The sequence below is a fragment of the Chelon labrosus genome, assembly GCF_963514085.1.
Source record: "Chelon labrosus genome assembly, chromosome: 6".
Taxonomy (NCBI): domain Eukaryota; kingdom Metazoa; phylum Chordata; class Actinopteri; order Mugiliformes; family Mugilidae; genus Chelon; species Chelon labrosus.
Window position 1 is genome coordinate 16,579,108 of NC_140342.1, and position 13,665 is coordinate 16,592,772.

At 41.2% G+C, this 13,665-nt stretch overlaps 1 protein-coding gene across 1 annotated transcript in view; it reads left to right on the top strand.

The window, feature by feature from the left end:
- Positions 1–13,665, top strand: part of obscnb (obscurin, cytoskeletal calmodulin and titin-interacting RhoGEF b) — a gene marked incomplete at its 5' end in the record, with an annotated part of 50,390 nt that overhangs the window by 18,801 nt on the left and 17,924 nt on the right. The window contains 14 exons of the mRNA XM_084546604.1: positions 1,322–1,380; positions 1,835–2,042; positions 2,235–2,501; positions 2,695–2,961; positions 3,148–3,414; positions 3,596–3,862; positions 4,490–4,756; positions 4,944–5,210; positions 9,843–10,112; positions 10,257–10,523; positions 10,704–10,970; positions 11,412–11,681; positions 12,500–12,766; positions 13,236–13,514. Coding sequence (XP_084402730.1) covers positions 1,322–1,380; positions 1,835–2,042; positions 2,235–2,501; positions 2,695–2,961; positions 3,148–3,414; positions 3,596–3,862; positions 4,490–4,756; positions 4,944–5,210; positions 9,843–10,112; positions 10,257–10,523; positions 10,704–10,970; positions 11,412–11,681; positions 12,500–12,766; positions 13,236–13,514 — 3,489 coding nt within the window. The remainder of the gene's footprint in view (positions 1–1,321; positions 1,381–1,834; positions 2,043–2,234; positions 2,502–2,694; positions 2,962–3,147; positions 3,415–3,595; positions 3,863–4,489; positions 4,757–4,943; positions 5,211–9,842; positions 10,113–10,256; positions 10,524–10,703; positions 10,971–11,411; positions 11,682–12,499; positions 12,767–13,235; positions 13,515–13,665) is intronic.

Sequence of the window (13,665 nt, forward strand, 5' to 3'; positions counted from 1 at the left end):
AGCAAGTGTTACTTTGCGCTGTGAGCTCTCTAAACCTGGAGTCACAGTGGAGTGGAAGAAGGGAACACAGGTCCTGAAGTCTGGAGAGAAGTATCAGATGATACAGAAGGCCTCTGTGAGTGAGCTCCTGATTAACAAGGTGGTGCCAGAAGACAGTGGAGACTACAGCTGTGTGTGTGGAGACCAGAAGACTACAGCCAGCATCAACGTTAAGGGTATGAAGAGGATTTTTCAAATAGTCACTCCATAGTCTGTTGTTTACTAGTCCATAGTCTGGATGTGATTGTGGATTGCTGTTGCTCAGTGTTTGGGATTTTTTATTTGTTGTTGTTGTGTTATATGGATCTTAATGTTTAATGTCACGGTGTGCCATTGGTTACTAACCAGCTAATAAATGCTCAGCCCAACCAGTGACCTTCAAACAGAAGTTGGAGAGCCAGGAGACTGAGGAGGGAAACAGTGTTACTTTGCGCTGTGAGCTCTCTAAAGCTGGAGTCACAGTTGAGTGGAAGAAGGGAACACAGGTCCTGAAGTCTGGGGAGAAGTACCAGATGATACAGAAGGCCTCTGTGAGTGAGCTCCTGATCAACAAGGTGGTGCCAGAAGACAGTGGAGACTACAGCTGTGTGTGTGGAGATCAGAAGACTACAGCCAGCATCAACGTTAAGGGTAGGAAGAGGATTTTCAGAGTCAGTCTATATAACAATTTAAAAAAAAAATAATTTAAAAATAGTTTAGAGCTACTTTTCAAAAGCAAATGTCATCCTTTAAAGTCTGCATGTTGTTATGAGTGGTAATTTTTCTGTATATGTTATATAATATGGCTTGCCACTCATTACTAACCGACTAATAAATGCTCAGCCCAACCAGTGACCTTCACACAGAAGCTGAAGAACCAGGAAGCTGAGGAGGGAGCAAGCATTACTTTGCGCTGTGAGCTCTCTAAACCTGGAGTCACTGTGGAGTGGAAGAAGGGAACACAGGTCCTGAAGTCTGGAGAGAAGTACCAAATGAAGCAGAAGGCCTCTGTGAATGAGCTCCTGATTAACAAGGTGGTGCCAGAAGACAGTGGAGACTACAGCTGTGTGTGTGGAGACCAGAAGACTACAGCCAGCATCAACGTCAAGGGTAGGGAGAGGATTTTCAAAGAGTCCATCGGTAGTCTGCTGTTTAGACATATTTGTTGTAGAATTTGTATGTCATTGTGGCTTGTAATTCCTCAGTGTTTGTAAATGCGTGTTTGTTGTTATTGTATTATATGCATTTCTGTACTTTATGTCATGGTGTGCCATTGGTTACTAACCGACTAATAAATGCTCAGCCCAACCAGTGACCTTCACGCAGAAGTTGAACAGCCAGGAGGCTGAGGAGGGAGCAAGTGTTACTTTGCGCTGTGAGCTCTCTAAACCTGGAGTCACAGTGGAGTGGAAGAAGGGAACACAGGTCCTGAAGTCTGGAGAGAAGTATCAGATGATACAGAAGGCCTCTGTGAGTGAGCTCCTGATTAACAAGGTGGTGCCAGAAGACAGTGGAGACTACAGCTGTGTGTGTGGAGACCAGAAGACTACAGCCAGCATCAACGTTAAGGGTATGAAGAGGATTTTTCAAATAGTCACTCCATAGTCTGTTGTTTACTAGTCCATAGTCTGGATGTGATTGTGGATTGCTGTTGCTCAGTGTTTGGGATTTTTTATTTGTTGTTGTTGTGTTATATGGATCTTAATGTTTAATGTCACGGTGTGCCATTGGTTACTAACCAGCTAATAAATGCTCAGCCCAACCAGTGACCTTCAAACAGAAGTTGGAGAGCCAGGAGACTGAGGAGGGAAACAGTGTTACTTTGCGCTGTGAGCTCTCTAAACCTGGAGTCACAGTTGAGTGGAAGAAGGGAACACAGGTCCTGAAGTCTGGGGAGAAGTATCAGATGGTACAGAAGGCCTCTGTGAGTGAGCTCCTGATCAACAAGGTGGTGCCAGAAGACAGTGGAGACTACAGCTGTGTGTGTGGAGATCAGAAGACTACAGCCAGCATCAACGTTAAGGGTAGGAAGAGGATTTTCAGAGCAGTCTATATAACAATTTAAAAAAAAAAATAATTTAAAAATAGTTTAGAGCTACTTTTCAAAAGCAAATGTCATCCTTTAAAGTCTGCATGTTGTTATGAGTGGTAATTTTTCTGTATATGTTATATAATATGGCTTGCCACTCATTACTAACCGACTAATAAACGCTCAGCCCAACCAGTGACCTTCACACAGAAGCTGAAGAACCAGGAGGCTGAGGAGGGAGCAAGCATTACTTTGCGCTGTGAGCTCTCTAAACCTGGAGTCACTGTGGAGTGGAAGAAGGGAACACAGGTCCTGAAGTCTGGAGAGAAGTATCAAATGAAGCAAAAGGCCTCTGTGAATGAGCTCCTGATTAACAAGGTGGTGCCAGAAGACAGTGGAGACTACAGCTGTGTGTGTGGAGACCAGAAGACTACAGCCAGCATCAACGTCAAGGGTAGGGAGAGGATTTTCAAAGAGTCCATCGGTAGTCTGCTGTTTAGACATATTTGTTGTAGAATTTGTATGTCATTGTGGCTTGTAATTCCTCAGTGTTTGCAAATGTGTGTTTGTTGTTATTGTATTATATGCATTTCTGTACTTTATGTCATGGTGTGCCATTGGTTACTAACCGACTAATAAATGCTCAGCCCAACCAGTGACCTTCACGCAGAAGTTGCAGAGCCAGGAGACTGAGGAGGGAGCAAGTGTTACTTTGCGCTGTGAGCTCTCTAAACCTGGAGTCACAGTGGAGTGGAAGAAGGGAACACAGGTCCTGAAGTCTGGAGAGAAGTACCAGATGATACAGAAGGCCTCTGTGAATGAGCTCCTGATTAACAAGGTGGTGCCAGAAGACAGTGGAGACTACAGCTGTGTGTGTGGAGACCAGAAGACGACAGCCAGCATCAACGTTAAGGGTATGAAGAGGATTTTCGAATAGTCACTCCATAGTCTGTTGTTTACTAGTCCATAGTCTGGATGTGATTGTGGATTGCTATTGCTCAGTGTTTGGGATTTTTTATTTGTTGTTGTTGTGTTATATGGATCTTAATGTTTAATGTCACGGTGTGCCATTGGTTACTAACCAGCTAATAAATGCTCAGCCCAACCAGTGACCTTCAAACAGAAGTTGGAGAGCCAGGAGACTGAGGAGGGAAACAGTGTTACTTTGCGCTGTGAGCTCTCTAAAGCTGGAGTCACAGTTGAGTGGAAGAAGGGAACACAGGTCCTGAAGTCTGGGGAGAAGTACCAGATGATACAGAAGGCCTCTGTGAGTGAGCTTCTGATCAACAAGGTGGTGCCAGAAGACAGTGGAGACTACAGCTGTGTGTGTGGAGACCAGAAGACTACAGCCAGCATCAATATAAAGGGTATGAAGAGGATTTTCAGAGTCAGTCTATATAACAGTTTTTTAAAAAAATAGTTTAGAGCTACTTTTCAGAAGCAAATGTTATCCTTTAAAGTCTGCATGTTGTTATGAGTGGTAATTTTTCTGTATATGTTATATAATATGGCTTGCCACTCATTACTAACCGACTAATAAATGCTCAGCCCAACCAGTGACCTTCACACAGAAGCTGAAGAGCCAGGAAGCTGAGGAGGGAGCAAGCATTACTTTGCGCTGTGAGCTCTCTAAACCTGGAGTCACTGTGGAGTGGAAGAAGGGAACACAAGTCCTGAAGTCTGGAGAGAAGTATCAGATGATACAGAAGGCCTCTGTGAATGAGCTCCTGATTAACAAGGTGGTGCCAGAAGACAGTGGAGACTACAGCTGTGTGTGTGGAGATCAGAAGACTACAGCCAGCATCAACGTTAAGGGTAGGAAGAGGATTTTGGAAGATTTGGTCAAAGGAGCATTTGTTAAAACTGCAACAGGTTTTGACCCATGTCTTCAGAACTTATGTTTGAGGCAGGGTGTCATCACGGGTGCTTGTGTTTTCATGACATTCTGTTTTTAACTAGCTTTTATTCCAAATTATGTTAGTGGAGCTAAACTGCATGCGTCCTTTAATTTTTCTTGATGAAAAGCACATTGTAATACTTGCTCACTAACTCGATCAAACTCAGACACTAAAACATTTAAACTTTGCAAACTATAATATATTATGGACACAGGGGGAGTGCTCAGTAAATGTCAGACCAGTTCTACACATGCCAACCTGTGCTCTGTCTTTGAAAGGAAAGTATTAGCAACCGTTTAGCAGACACAAAATGCATCAGCACATAAAGGCAAAGAAAGAAATCTTAATGCTGCTGACAATCAGACAATTGACCTTAGTGTTTATTCATCAAATTAAAATTACTTGTTAAGTGCTATTTATTCTACAATAAAAACCATATATGTGTCTGAAGTTGCTGGCACTACTGCTCTACAACAGTAGAGTAGGTAGTTGCCTGGCGCTTCTTACTGTTTAACTGACTGCTAACCAACTAATAAATGCTCAGCCCAACCAGTGACCTTCAAACAGAAGTTGGAGAACCAGGAGACTGAGGAGGGAGCTGACATTGTTCTGCGCTGTGAGCTCTCTAAACCTGGAGTCCCAGTGGAGTGGAAGAAGGGAACACAGGCCCTGAAGTCTGGGGAGAAGTATCAGATGATACAGAAGGCCTCTGTGAATGAGCTCCTGATCAACAAGGTGGTGCCAGAAGACAGTGGAGACTACAGCTGTGTGTGTGGAGACCAGAAGACTACAGCCAGCATCAACGTCAAGGGTATGAAGAGGATTTTTCAAATAGTCACTCCATAGTCTGTTGTTTACTAGTCCATAGTCTGGATGTGATTGTGGATTGCTATTGCTCAGTGTTTGGGATTTTGTATTTGTTGTTGTTGTGTTATATGGATCTTAATGTTTAATGTCACGGTGTGCCATTGGTTACTAACCAGCTAATAAATGCTCAGCCCAACCAGTGACCTTCAAACAGAAGTTGGAGAGCCAGGAGACTGAGGAGGGAAACAGTGTTACTTTGCGCTGTGAGCTCTCTAAAGCTGGAGTCACAGTTGAGTGGAAGAAGGGAACACAGGTCCTGAAGTCTGGAGAGAAGTACCAGATGATACAGAAGGCCTCTGTGAGTGAGCTCCTGATTAACAAGGTGGTGCCAGAAGACAGTGGAGACTACAGCTGTGTGTGTGGAGATCAGAAGACTACAGCCAGCATCAACATTAAGGGTAGGAGGATTTGGGATTTAAACCCTTACAGCATATGGAGATTTTCTTTGTAATACAGTATTGTCTCACATTTTGTCTTGTTGTTTTTTATTTGTTATCTTCAAATATACAGAATACTTTTCAAGACTAATTGTATTAAACGTACTTATACACTGTATTATACTTATGTTGGCCATTTGTTGGATCATGAAATTACATTTATGGGGGATTCTAACATCACATTGTAGTGCATCATCTGGCTGGAAGTCTTGGATTGCTTTTGTGCAGCGTGCTTTTTATGCTCTGTGCTGGCACAGTTAGAATTTTGATATTTTCTTGAAAAGATTTGTGTTACTTCTTCTCCTTTTACACAGATATCTCCTGTGGCTGTGTTTGTCTTATATTGTGTGTTTTTGTGTTGGACAATACGCTATACTGTATTCTGTGTATGTGCCGGTCCATAAACCTTTTTTGTCAACGGTATTTAATCTGACAAGCCAACTGATTCTCATTGGTGTTGTATTAGATTATTATAGTGCAAATTTCAGTCGACAGGGTAAGGTCAGTGATCAAATAAGTTAGGCCAAAATGAAAAATATTTCCCCTCAGCTGTGAAGCTGTCAGCTCTTCCTTTAACTTGGATCTAAGAGGCAGAAGACCAAAGAAATATAGAATATATGAAGGGAAGATGTTGTTCTACTGTGGCTTTGGCTTTATGTGCTTCGTCCGTGCATCTTAATAATGTTGTCATGTGCAGTCTTCCTTTAAATTGGTCATGTGCCTTGTAGTCCATGCAATTTGTGACTGATGTTTATACAATTTATTATATCTTTCTCTCTGCTTGTTGTCTTATGTTCCTTCTGTGTCACAACAGGATTTTCACAATTCTGTTTCCTCTGCATTACATTGCAGAATATGTAGCGCAATAAAATCATTGGTATCTGTGCCAGTTCTGCTGCTATCGTGCTAATGGTTTAAGAATAAGACCTATATTTCATTGAAGTTTAAATGACCATTGTGCATAGTATGATACACTATCCCTTTTGTGACATGTGTGGTCTGGAAAGTCTGATTGTCCACTTTGATTGGCTGGCAATTTATCTGTTCGCTGCCTGTGTAGTTTATACAATATTTATCTTCATCCACTTCATATATTTCAGCCAAGATGACTGCCACTCCGTCCATAGCTTCTCAAGACAAGCAAAAGAGGCAAGAGATAAATGAGACAGTAGAAGGTAATTTTCTGTAGATTCTCACCTTGTTTATTCGGCCCATTTCTAATCTACAGCGCTTTGTTAAAAGAAAAATACAGAGCTTGAAACATTGTCACTCCGGGTCTGTCTGCTGACTGCTGTTATTGAGACTTGTCAGGTCATGAATTGGCTTACATTGTGTCATTGTATTTGTACTAGATTTAAATTTTTGGCTTGATCTGCTCTGTTTCATGTCTTTGTTGGTAAATGTGGTGATTATGTTCACGCAATAATGCCATGGTCTGTGTTACAGTTTTGCTACTCATTCGGCTATTGTAAAAGAAAATCTATGAATTTCAATATCCGCACTTATGGTTTTTTGTGGTCTCTGGCTTGTTCTGTTGCATGGAGGCTGGCTGTTGATGTGAAGACATATTTGTCCCCATCAGCTGTGCTTTTCTGTGGATGGGACTTGATTATTATTGTATAAAGCTGGTGCTACGCTATGTCGGAAAAAAAAAATCAAACTGTGGGCCCAATGTTGTGTGCAATTATTATAGCTGTGACTCTGCCCACTACTGGACAAACTCCCGAACAGCATCTACTCAAAGAGGAGATTCAGAAAGGTGCAATTAAAGTGGGAGGTGAAGGTAATGCAACACACACTTGCATGACTTTTGTTGGCTACTGTAACATCTGTAAATGCTGTACTGTGTAATTTGAGGCTTGTGGGAAAAGATGAGATCAGATCTTAAAAACATGTCTGGAGTTTGGCTTTAGTTTTAGTTGTTGCAAAGTGAATGGCTAAAAAAAAATTGATCAACGTGGTGTTTGTTTTATTGTGAGCTTTCTTGGTGTCTCTTTGTCAGTTGCATTTTGTCACAAAGACTTTTGTCTATTTGTTTTAAGGCTGGATTGTTGCTATGTATCGGTGATATGAGGATCTCTGATAGGAGGCAGAGGCTTTAATCGTTTTGGCTTTGATTTTGAAAGATTTTAGTCATTTTTTCATGCCATTCTCGCAGTTGTCACTTATCCTGGTTCTGTCATTTTCCATCTTTGTATTGACATTCATACATGTATTTAATGCAAGGGCATTTGTAAGCGGGTAACACCACAGCGTGTGTCATCTGTGATCATGTGTGCTTTACTGGCTGTGGCTGGCTGTCGTCTACAAGTCATCAAACTTTAAAAATACAAGGTTGATGTTGTGTTTTATCCCAGCTGAGAAGACAGTTGCTGGAGCAGCTGGAAAACAAGATAACCAAAGGCAGGGGACCAAAGAAACAGTTGAAGGTAGTCAAGGATTTTAGCCGGTTTTCTTATTGTACAGTACTGTCTCACTTTTTCTCAGTGTTGTGTTCTTGCTCTAATCTACTGTAGTTCCTTGCTTTTCATGATGCATATGGATATGTGTTTCATGTTTGGCTGTAGCTTGTCTGTTGTAAGGTTGAACCGGTTTCATTGTCTTGCATTCATGTACGCTTCATGAAGAGTTTAATCACAGAGTTTAACTAATAGACCACAGTACAGAGTACAACCAGCTCTAATTGGGAAGACTGATCTCAGACCAAGTCCTTAGTTAAGTTACTCCCTAAACGTTCTCTTTACATTCATGTACTCAACTACTTATTGTGATGTCTATTTTTTCTACTAGAGTACTTTTTTACAAAGTAGCACTGTTTTTACTGGGTTACAGTTTTTGGAAACTCTTCCACCTCTGGAATTTTGTCATAGTATGATCATAGGTGTAGATTTGACATACTGACTGATTTTTCTATTAATTTTTTTTTTTAACCCTTTTAACTGTTTGCATAATTTTCAATAAACGTGTTTGACACTTATGAAATGTTTGTAATTGTACTTCAGTATACCATAGTAACATCTGAAAAAAAGATCTAAAAAAAACACTGAAGCAATAAACAATACTTCTGTCATTCTCAAAACCTTTGGCTGTACGGACACAGCACCTGTAACCAGTAGTAATGAGCATACTGTGCATATTGTACCTTGTGACCCTGTGAGTGAGCTCAAGTCTGTATATTGTCCAGTGCAGCTCAACATGCATAGTAAAGCAACTGAAATTACATATGTAATGATCTGAAATATATCCTACTGTATGTACGAAGCAAGTCATCCTTGGATCAGTGTGTTACACTATAAACTTACGTTTGTGGCTGTTGGATGTTTCCATGTGGTGATGTTGGTCGGTGTTGGCCACTGTGCTGCTGTTTGTCTTTCTTGAGGAAGAAGCTCTTGGTCATGGCACTACCTGTACAAGATACCGCTTGTCCCACTCATTGCATGCATTTCCACAGACTTTTACAAGTGTAGATGGTACTGTGTTGTCTTGGATATTGGGGCTTTAGAAGGTGTAGCATGTTGCTTTTAATTTGTTGCATTGTTCAGTCTGTTGGTCACGTGAGGTGAATTAAAGCCTTCACTTGTCTATAAATGACAGCAGTTACAGCAGACGTGTCACCAGCTTCCAATGCGACCGCCAAAGGTGAAGCGAAGAAGCAGGAATCCAAAAAGACAGCTGAAGGTATGTGCTGGTGAAACTCACAGAGCGCTGTTCGTACAAGTTCTGCTTGGACTGCTGTTTTGTGTGTGCTGGGCCTTTGCCCAGCCACATGCTGTGATAGCATATGTTAAACATTGAGACATCCTTGTTTCTTGAGGATTTTGTCAACAGTCTGGCTCATTAGTTGTTGGTGGTGGACAAGTTGGAAGTTGAACATTGGCAGTTAATTACTTACTCACTGTTGATTTCAGTAGTGTTGTTTTTTTGTGTGATTTATCAGTTTAGCCACATTCCTTGTTGCTTTATTCATCTGAAACTTCACTATTATTCTTGTATTTTGTCTTGTACAGTGGATATTTAGGTTCTAATTAAATTAGTTGCACTTGCAGATAAACAAAAGCCTGCTGGTTCTGAAGTTGTTCTGATGCCAGAACCCACAAAGCTGGATACCAAAGTGAATGGACAAGATAGAATTTATGTGGCACCTCACAATGTTCATTCCCCTTATTGTCGTGTTATCCATTTGGATTTTTGTGTTCCATGTATTTAACATGTTTGGGTGTTGCTCACTTTTTATGAATGAATGATTTGGTGTATTTGCTGTATTTGGATTTGTTGATGTCCTCAGCTATGGATAGTTGAGGCCTATGTTTGATATACTTTTTAAGTGCGTGGCCTCTCTTGTATTTTGGGTACAAGAACCATTGTCTGTACATGAGTGTTGTTTTGTATGTACAGGTATGTTTGTATGTTTGTATGTTTGTGTGTGTATTAGAGCCGACATAAAAAAGCCTTTAGTTTCTACTTTTGTTTTTACTTGTTAAAAAAATCCTATGCTCAGTCAGGTAAGTTATAAATTTGCCCTTTTTTTACACAGTCAACTGCTTCGTTTCAACAACACATATCAACATCTTTTTTCATTTATTCAATCCTCAGTTCTTCCTGTTGTATTCATTCGAGATCTGGAGAGCCAGGTGGCTGAGGAGGGAGGTAGTGTCACTCTGCACTGTGAGCTTTCTAAACCTGGACTCCATGTAAAGTGGAAGAAGGAAGGAACTGAGGTCTTGAGTTCTGGTGAAAAGTATCAGATAAACCAAACCGGGTTCTGTTATGAGCTACAAATCCTTGATTTGAAACCTGGAGACACAGGAAACTACTCATGCGGTTTAGAGGACACAATAAGCTCAGCATCTCTTGTAGTGAATGGTAGGATGGAGACTATCTATCTTAAGCTGTTGTCTTCTTCCACCAAGTCTGTCATTTCATAATTCATCTTTTTTATCTCACATTTTTTTCATCATTTGTAGTCATTATTTCATAGTTAATTAGTTATGTCTTTTTCTTTATCAGCTCTCCCAGTTGTTTTCACAAGAGAGCTGGAAAGCCAAACAGCTGATGAGGGCGACAGAGTCACATTACAATGTGAGCTTTCTAAACCCGGTGTTCCTTTGGAGTGGAGGAAAGGCGAACTTGGTCTTTGTCCATGTGCCAAGTATGAAATTAGTCTAACAGGACGCCTGGCTTCACTAGTAATCAATGATGTAGACCCAGAGGATTCTGGGAGTTACACATGTGACACTGGTGACCATCAAAGCACTGCACAACTAGCTGTGAAGGGTATGCTTTCTGCAACCTACTGTTTGTGGTGGAAATCCCTGAGTGACGTTTTGATTATTGTTGCAACCTGCCACTTACTTGTTCACATACACTGTAGTTTTATGTTGGTGGAAAGCTAAAATTTGGATCTGCTCTTATTTTTTCTTAAACCTTTCTCCACATTTCTTCGATTCTTTTCAGCCCAGCCTGTCCTTTTCAAAACCCAACTGCAGAACCTTGAACGACAGGCCGGAGAGTCTGCTAGTCTTCGTTGTGAAACCACAAAGCCAGGAGCCATTGTGGTCTGGAGGTGTGGGGATAGGGTGCTAACTTCAAGCAGCAAGTATCAACTGAAGCAGGAAGGGACTGTAGTTGAGCTTGTCATCTATAAGCTGCAGGGAACTGACGCAGGAGAATACTCCTGTGATACCGGCAGCCAGAGGACTACTGCTGTCCTCACTGTGCATGGTAGGATTTTTCACTTTAAGACTGTTCTGTTCGTGCACATGCTGGACTTTCATCTTTCTTGTCCGTCATCACTTCGTCTGATTTGACTATCTTCTCACAAAACTACACTTGAGCATGAAGTGCACCGACTTTTCATCTAAACATCTTGTTTGTGGTCTTTCTTAACTGCATTTAAGTATTACTTCTTATCTCGTGTGCATTCTGCTCTGCAGTTCATTTTTTTCAAAGCACTTCTGGTTGTTTGCACACACTTTTCTGTTGAGGTTCGTCACTGTACTCATCGTTTCAGCTTGACTTGTATCTCTCTTCACAAACATTAACACACATTACTCAGTTTTACTTCACTTGGTACTCATAATAAAATATAAGCAGAAATTGTTTTAAACTTGGATCAAAATCTGGACCGCTTGAAATTCACAAAGTCGTGCATTTGTCAAACAGAGGTCGAAGTTAACATACTGAAATTCTTGGAGAGCTGCGTTGTATACGAGGGTGAAGACGTCCACTTTGAATGTCTGGTTTCTCATGAGGAGACACCTCTGACCCAGTGGAAACTCCAGGATGTTCCACTGCAGAATAATGAAATGAACCTGATCAGGACCGAGGGCCGGGTGCACAGCCTCACTCTCAGAGGTGTCACTGCGGCTGACTCAGGAACAGTCACTTTCACTGTGGGAAACCACACTTCTACTGCTTCTCTGACAGTCAGAGGTAAGGGAAAGCATTTTATTCCTATGGCCTAGGATGAATATTGACATATGCCTTCTACATTAACATGTGGACTTCTTCTGCTCATACGTTCCCTTGTCATCTTCCTTGTGGGACGCCTTCTCTCTCTCTCTCTCTTCTTCAGTTCCTAAAAACAAAAAACAAAAAAATGGATGCTTGTGGTTTTCATTTCACTGAATTTATTTTTTTTTTTTTTTTGAAAATCTGCCCTAGATTTTCACTTTCCCATATTTCTCATATAGTATATGCATGTTTGCATCTCTTTCAGTGGAACTAAAGCATTTTCTTTACTCTTCAGTTAAGTATTACATATTGGTCTTGAATATCAATATGTTTATTTAGTGACTGACTTGCTGCTATGTTTGAACTGAGAGTGACCATATACTGTTTATTCTAAAATCCCTGTTCTGAAGCCTTTGTTGAATATCATCTCCCAGTTCCCTCCCCTCACTTCTTGTCACCCCTATACCACCTATGAAGAATTTCAGTTGTGTACCTGTGTATTAATGCTTTTATGGTGTTCATAGACCAATACATTGTGTACACTTGTACATTTTCCAAGAACAAAAGTCTTGATGAATTTATGTGTCTTTCCTCAAACTCTGAAGTTGGCTGTGCGTGGGTGAAGCAGCGTTTCTGCAGCTCTTTTCATGTTCTGTTTCAAGCATCTTGATAGTATGCTATTATTGGAACTGTCAGCATAATAATGTCGGCTTTAATTGCAGTCTGTTTTGTGTTAGCCGCATTCATCCCTAAAATTATTTAAATCATTCATCATATTAAATCGGTCTTTCTGGCAGCTGCACCTGTATTATTCAAGAAGGAGCTGGAAAGTCAAGAGGCCACTGAAGGAGGGGAGGCATCCTTGTCCTGTGAGACATCCAGCCCTGATTGCAAGGTGACCTGGCGCAGGGGATCAACAGTACTCACCCATGGAGAGAAGTACACCATGGAGCAGAAAGCTACGACGCACATCCTTGTTATACACAAACTGGTCATGGAGGACTGTGGAGAATATACCTGTGATACAGGTGGCAAGAAAACCACTGCTACCCTGACCGTAAAAGGTAACAGTGCGTGTCTTCATCTGATCTATGTCTCGTCTCCTCTTGGCTTCATCCTTCCTTAAGTTGATTTCACATTCATCCATTCCATTATCAACATTTGGATCAAATCATATTTTCTTTGCAGCATCCTTTTTTTATTGAAGTTGCACAGTATTAGAGTAGTGAGTCCCTCTGGAACTTATCTGGTATGTAGAGAGAGCCCGAATGTGTAGCTTTAAGTTATACTTACAATTAATATAAAGTACTGCTTATTTGAAGTATAACCACTAAGCTAATTTTTTTTAAGAAACCTATCGTTATTGAAGCCAGTTGTCATTAGAATGGGATATGCCACTAAATCCATGTTTCTGAGAGCAAACTTGGAATGAGGTATTAAGTAAGTATAAAATTTGAGTCTTGGTGGTGGCTAGACCTCCACACTGAGACCTTCTTGAAGCTCTGCCAACATCTGATCTCCCATCATCCTCAGAGCATGTGCGCATCATCCGAGAGCTCTGCGATATTACTGTGACCACTGGGCAGGATGCCGTCTTTGAGGTTGAGCTGTCACACTCAGGCGTCACCAATGGAGAGTGGTGGCTCGGAGACAACCTCCTTCAAAATAATGACCTGAATCAAATGAGTAGCCAGGGCAGAGTGCACCGTTTGGCCCTGAAGATGGTAACCACTGATGAATCAGGGGATGTTGCCTTCGTAGTGGGAGAGGAGAAGAGTGTGGCCTGTCTCTTGGTGGAGGAGAAACCCAAAGGTAAAGGAGATGAAATGCTCACTAGAGATATTTAATCCTCAAATCCATCTCCATCAATAATCAGAATGCTTCATCTGCTTCAAATGGAGATTCTCTGGCTTCATCATCATCATCATCATCACCATCATCATCATCATCATCACCACCCTAA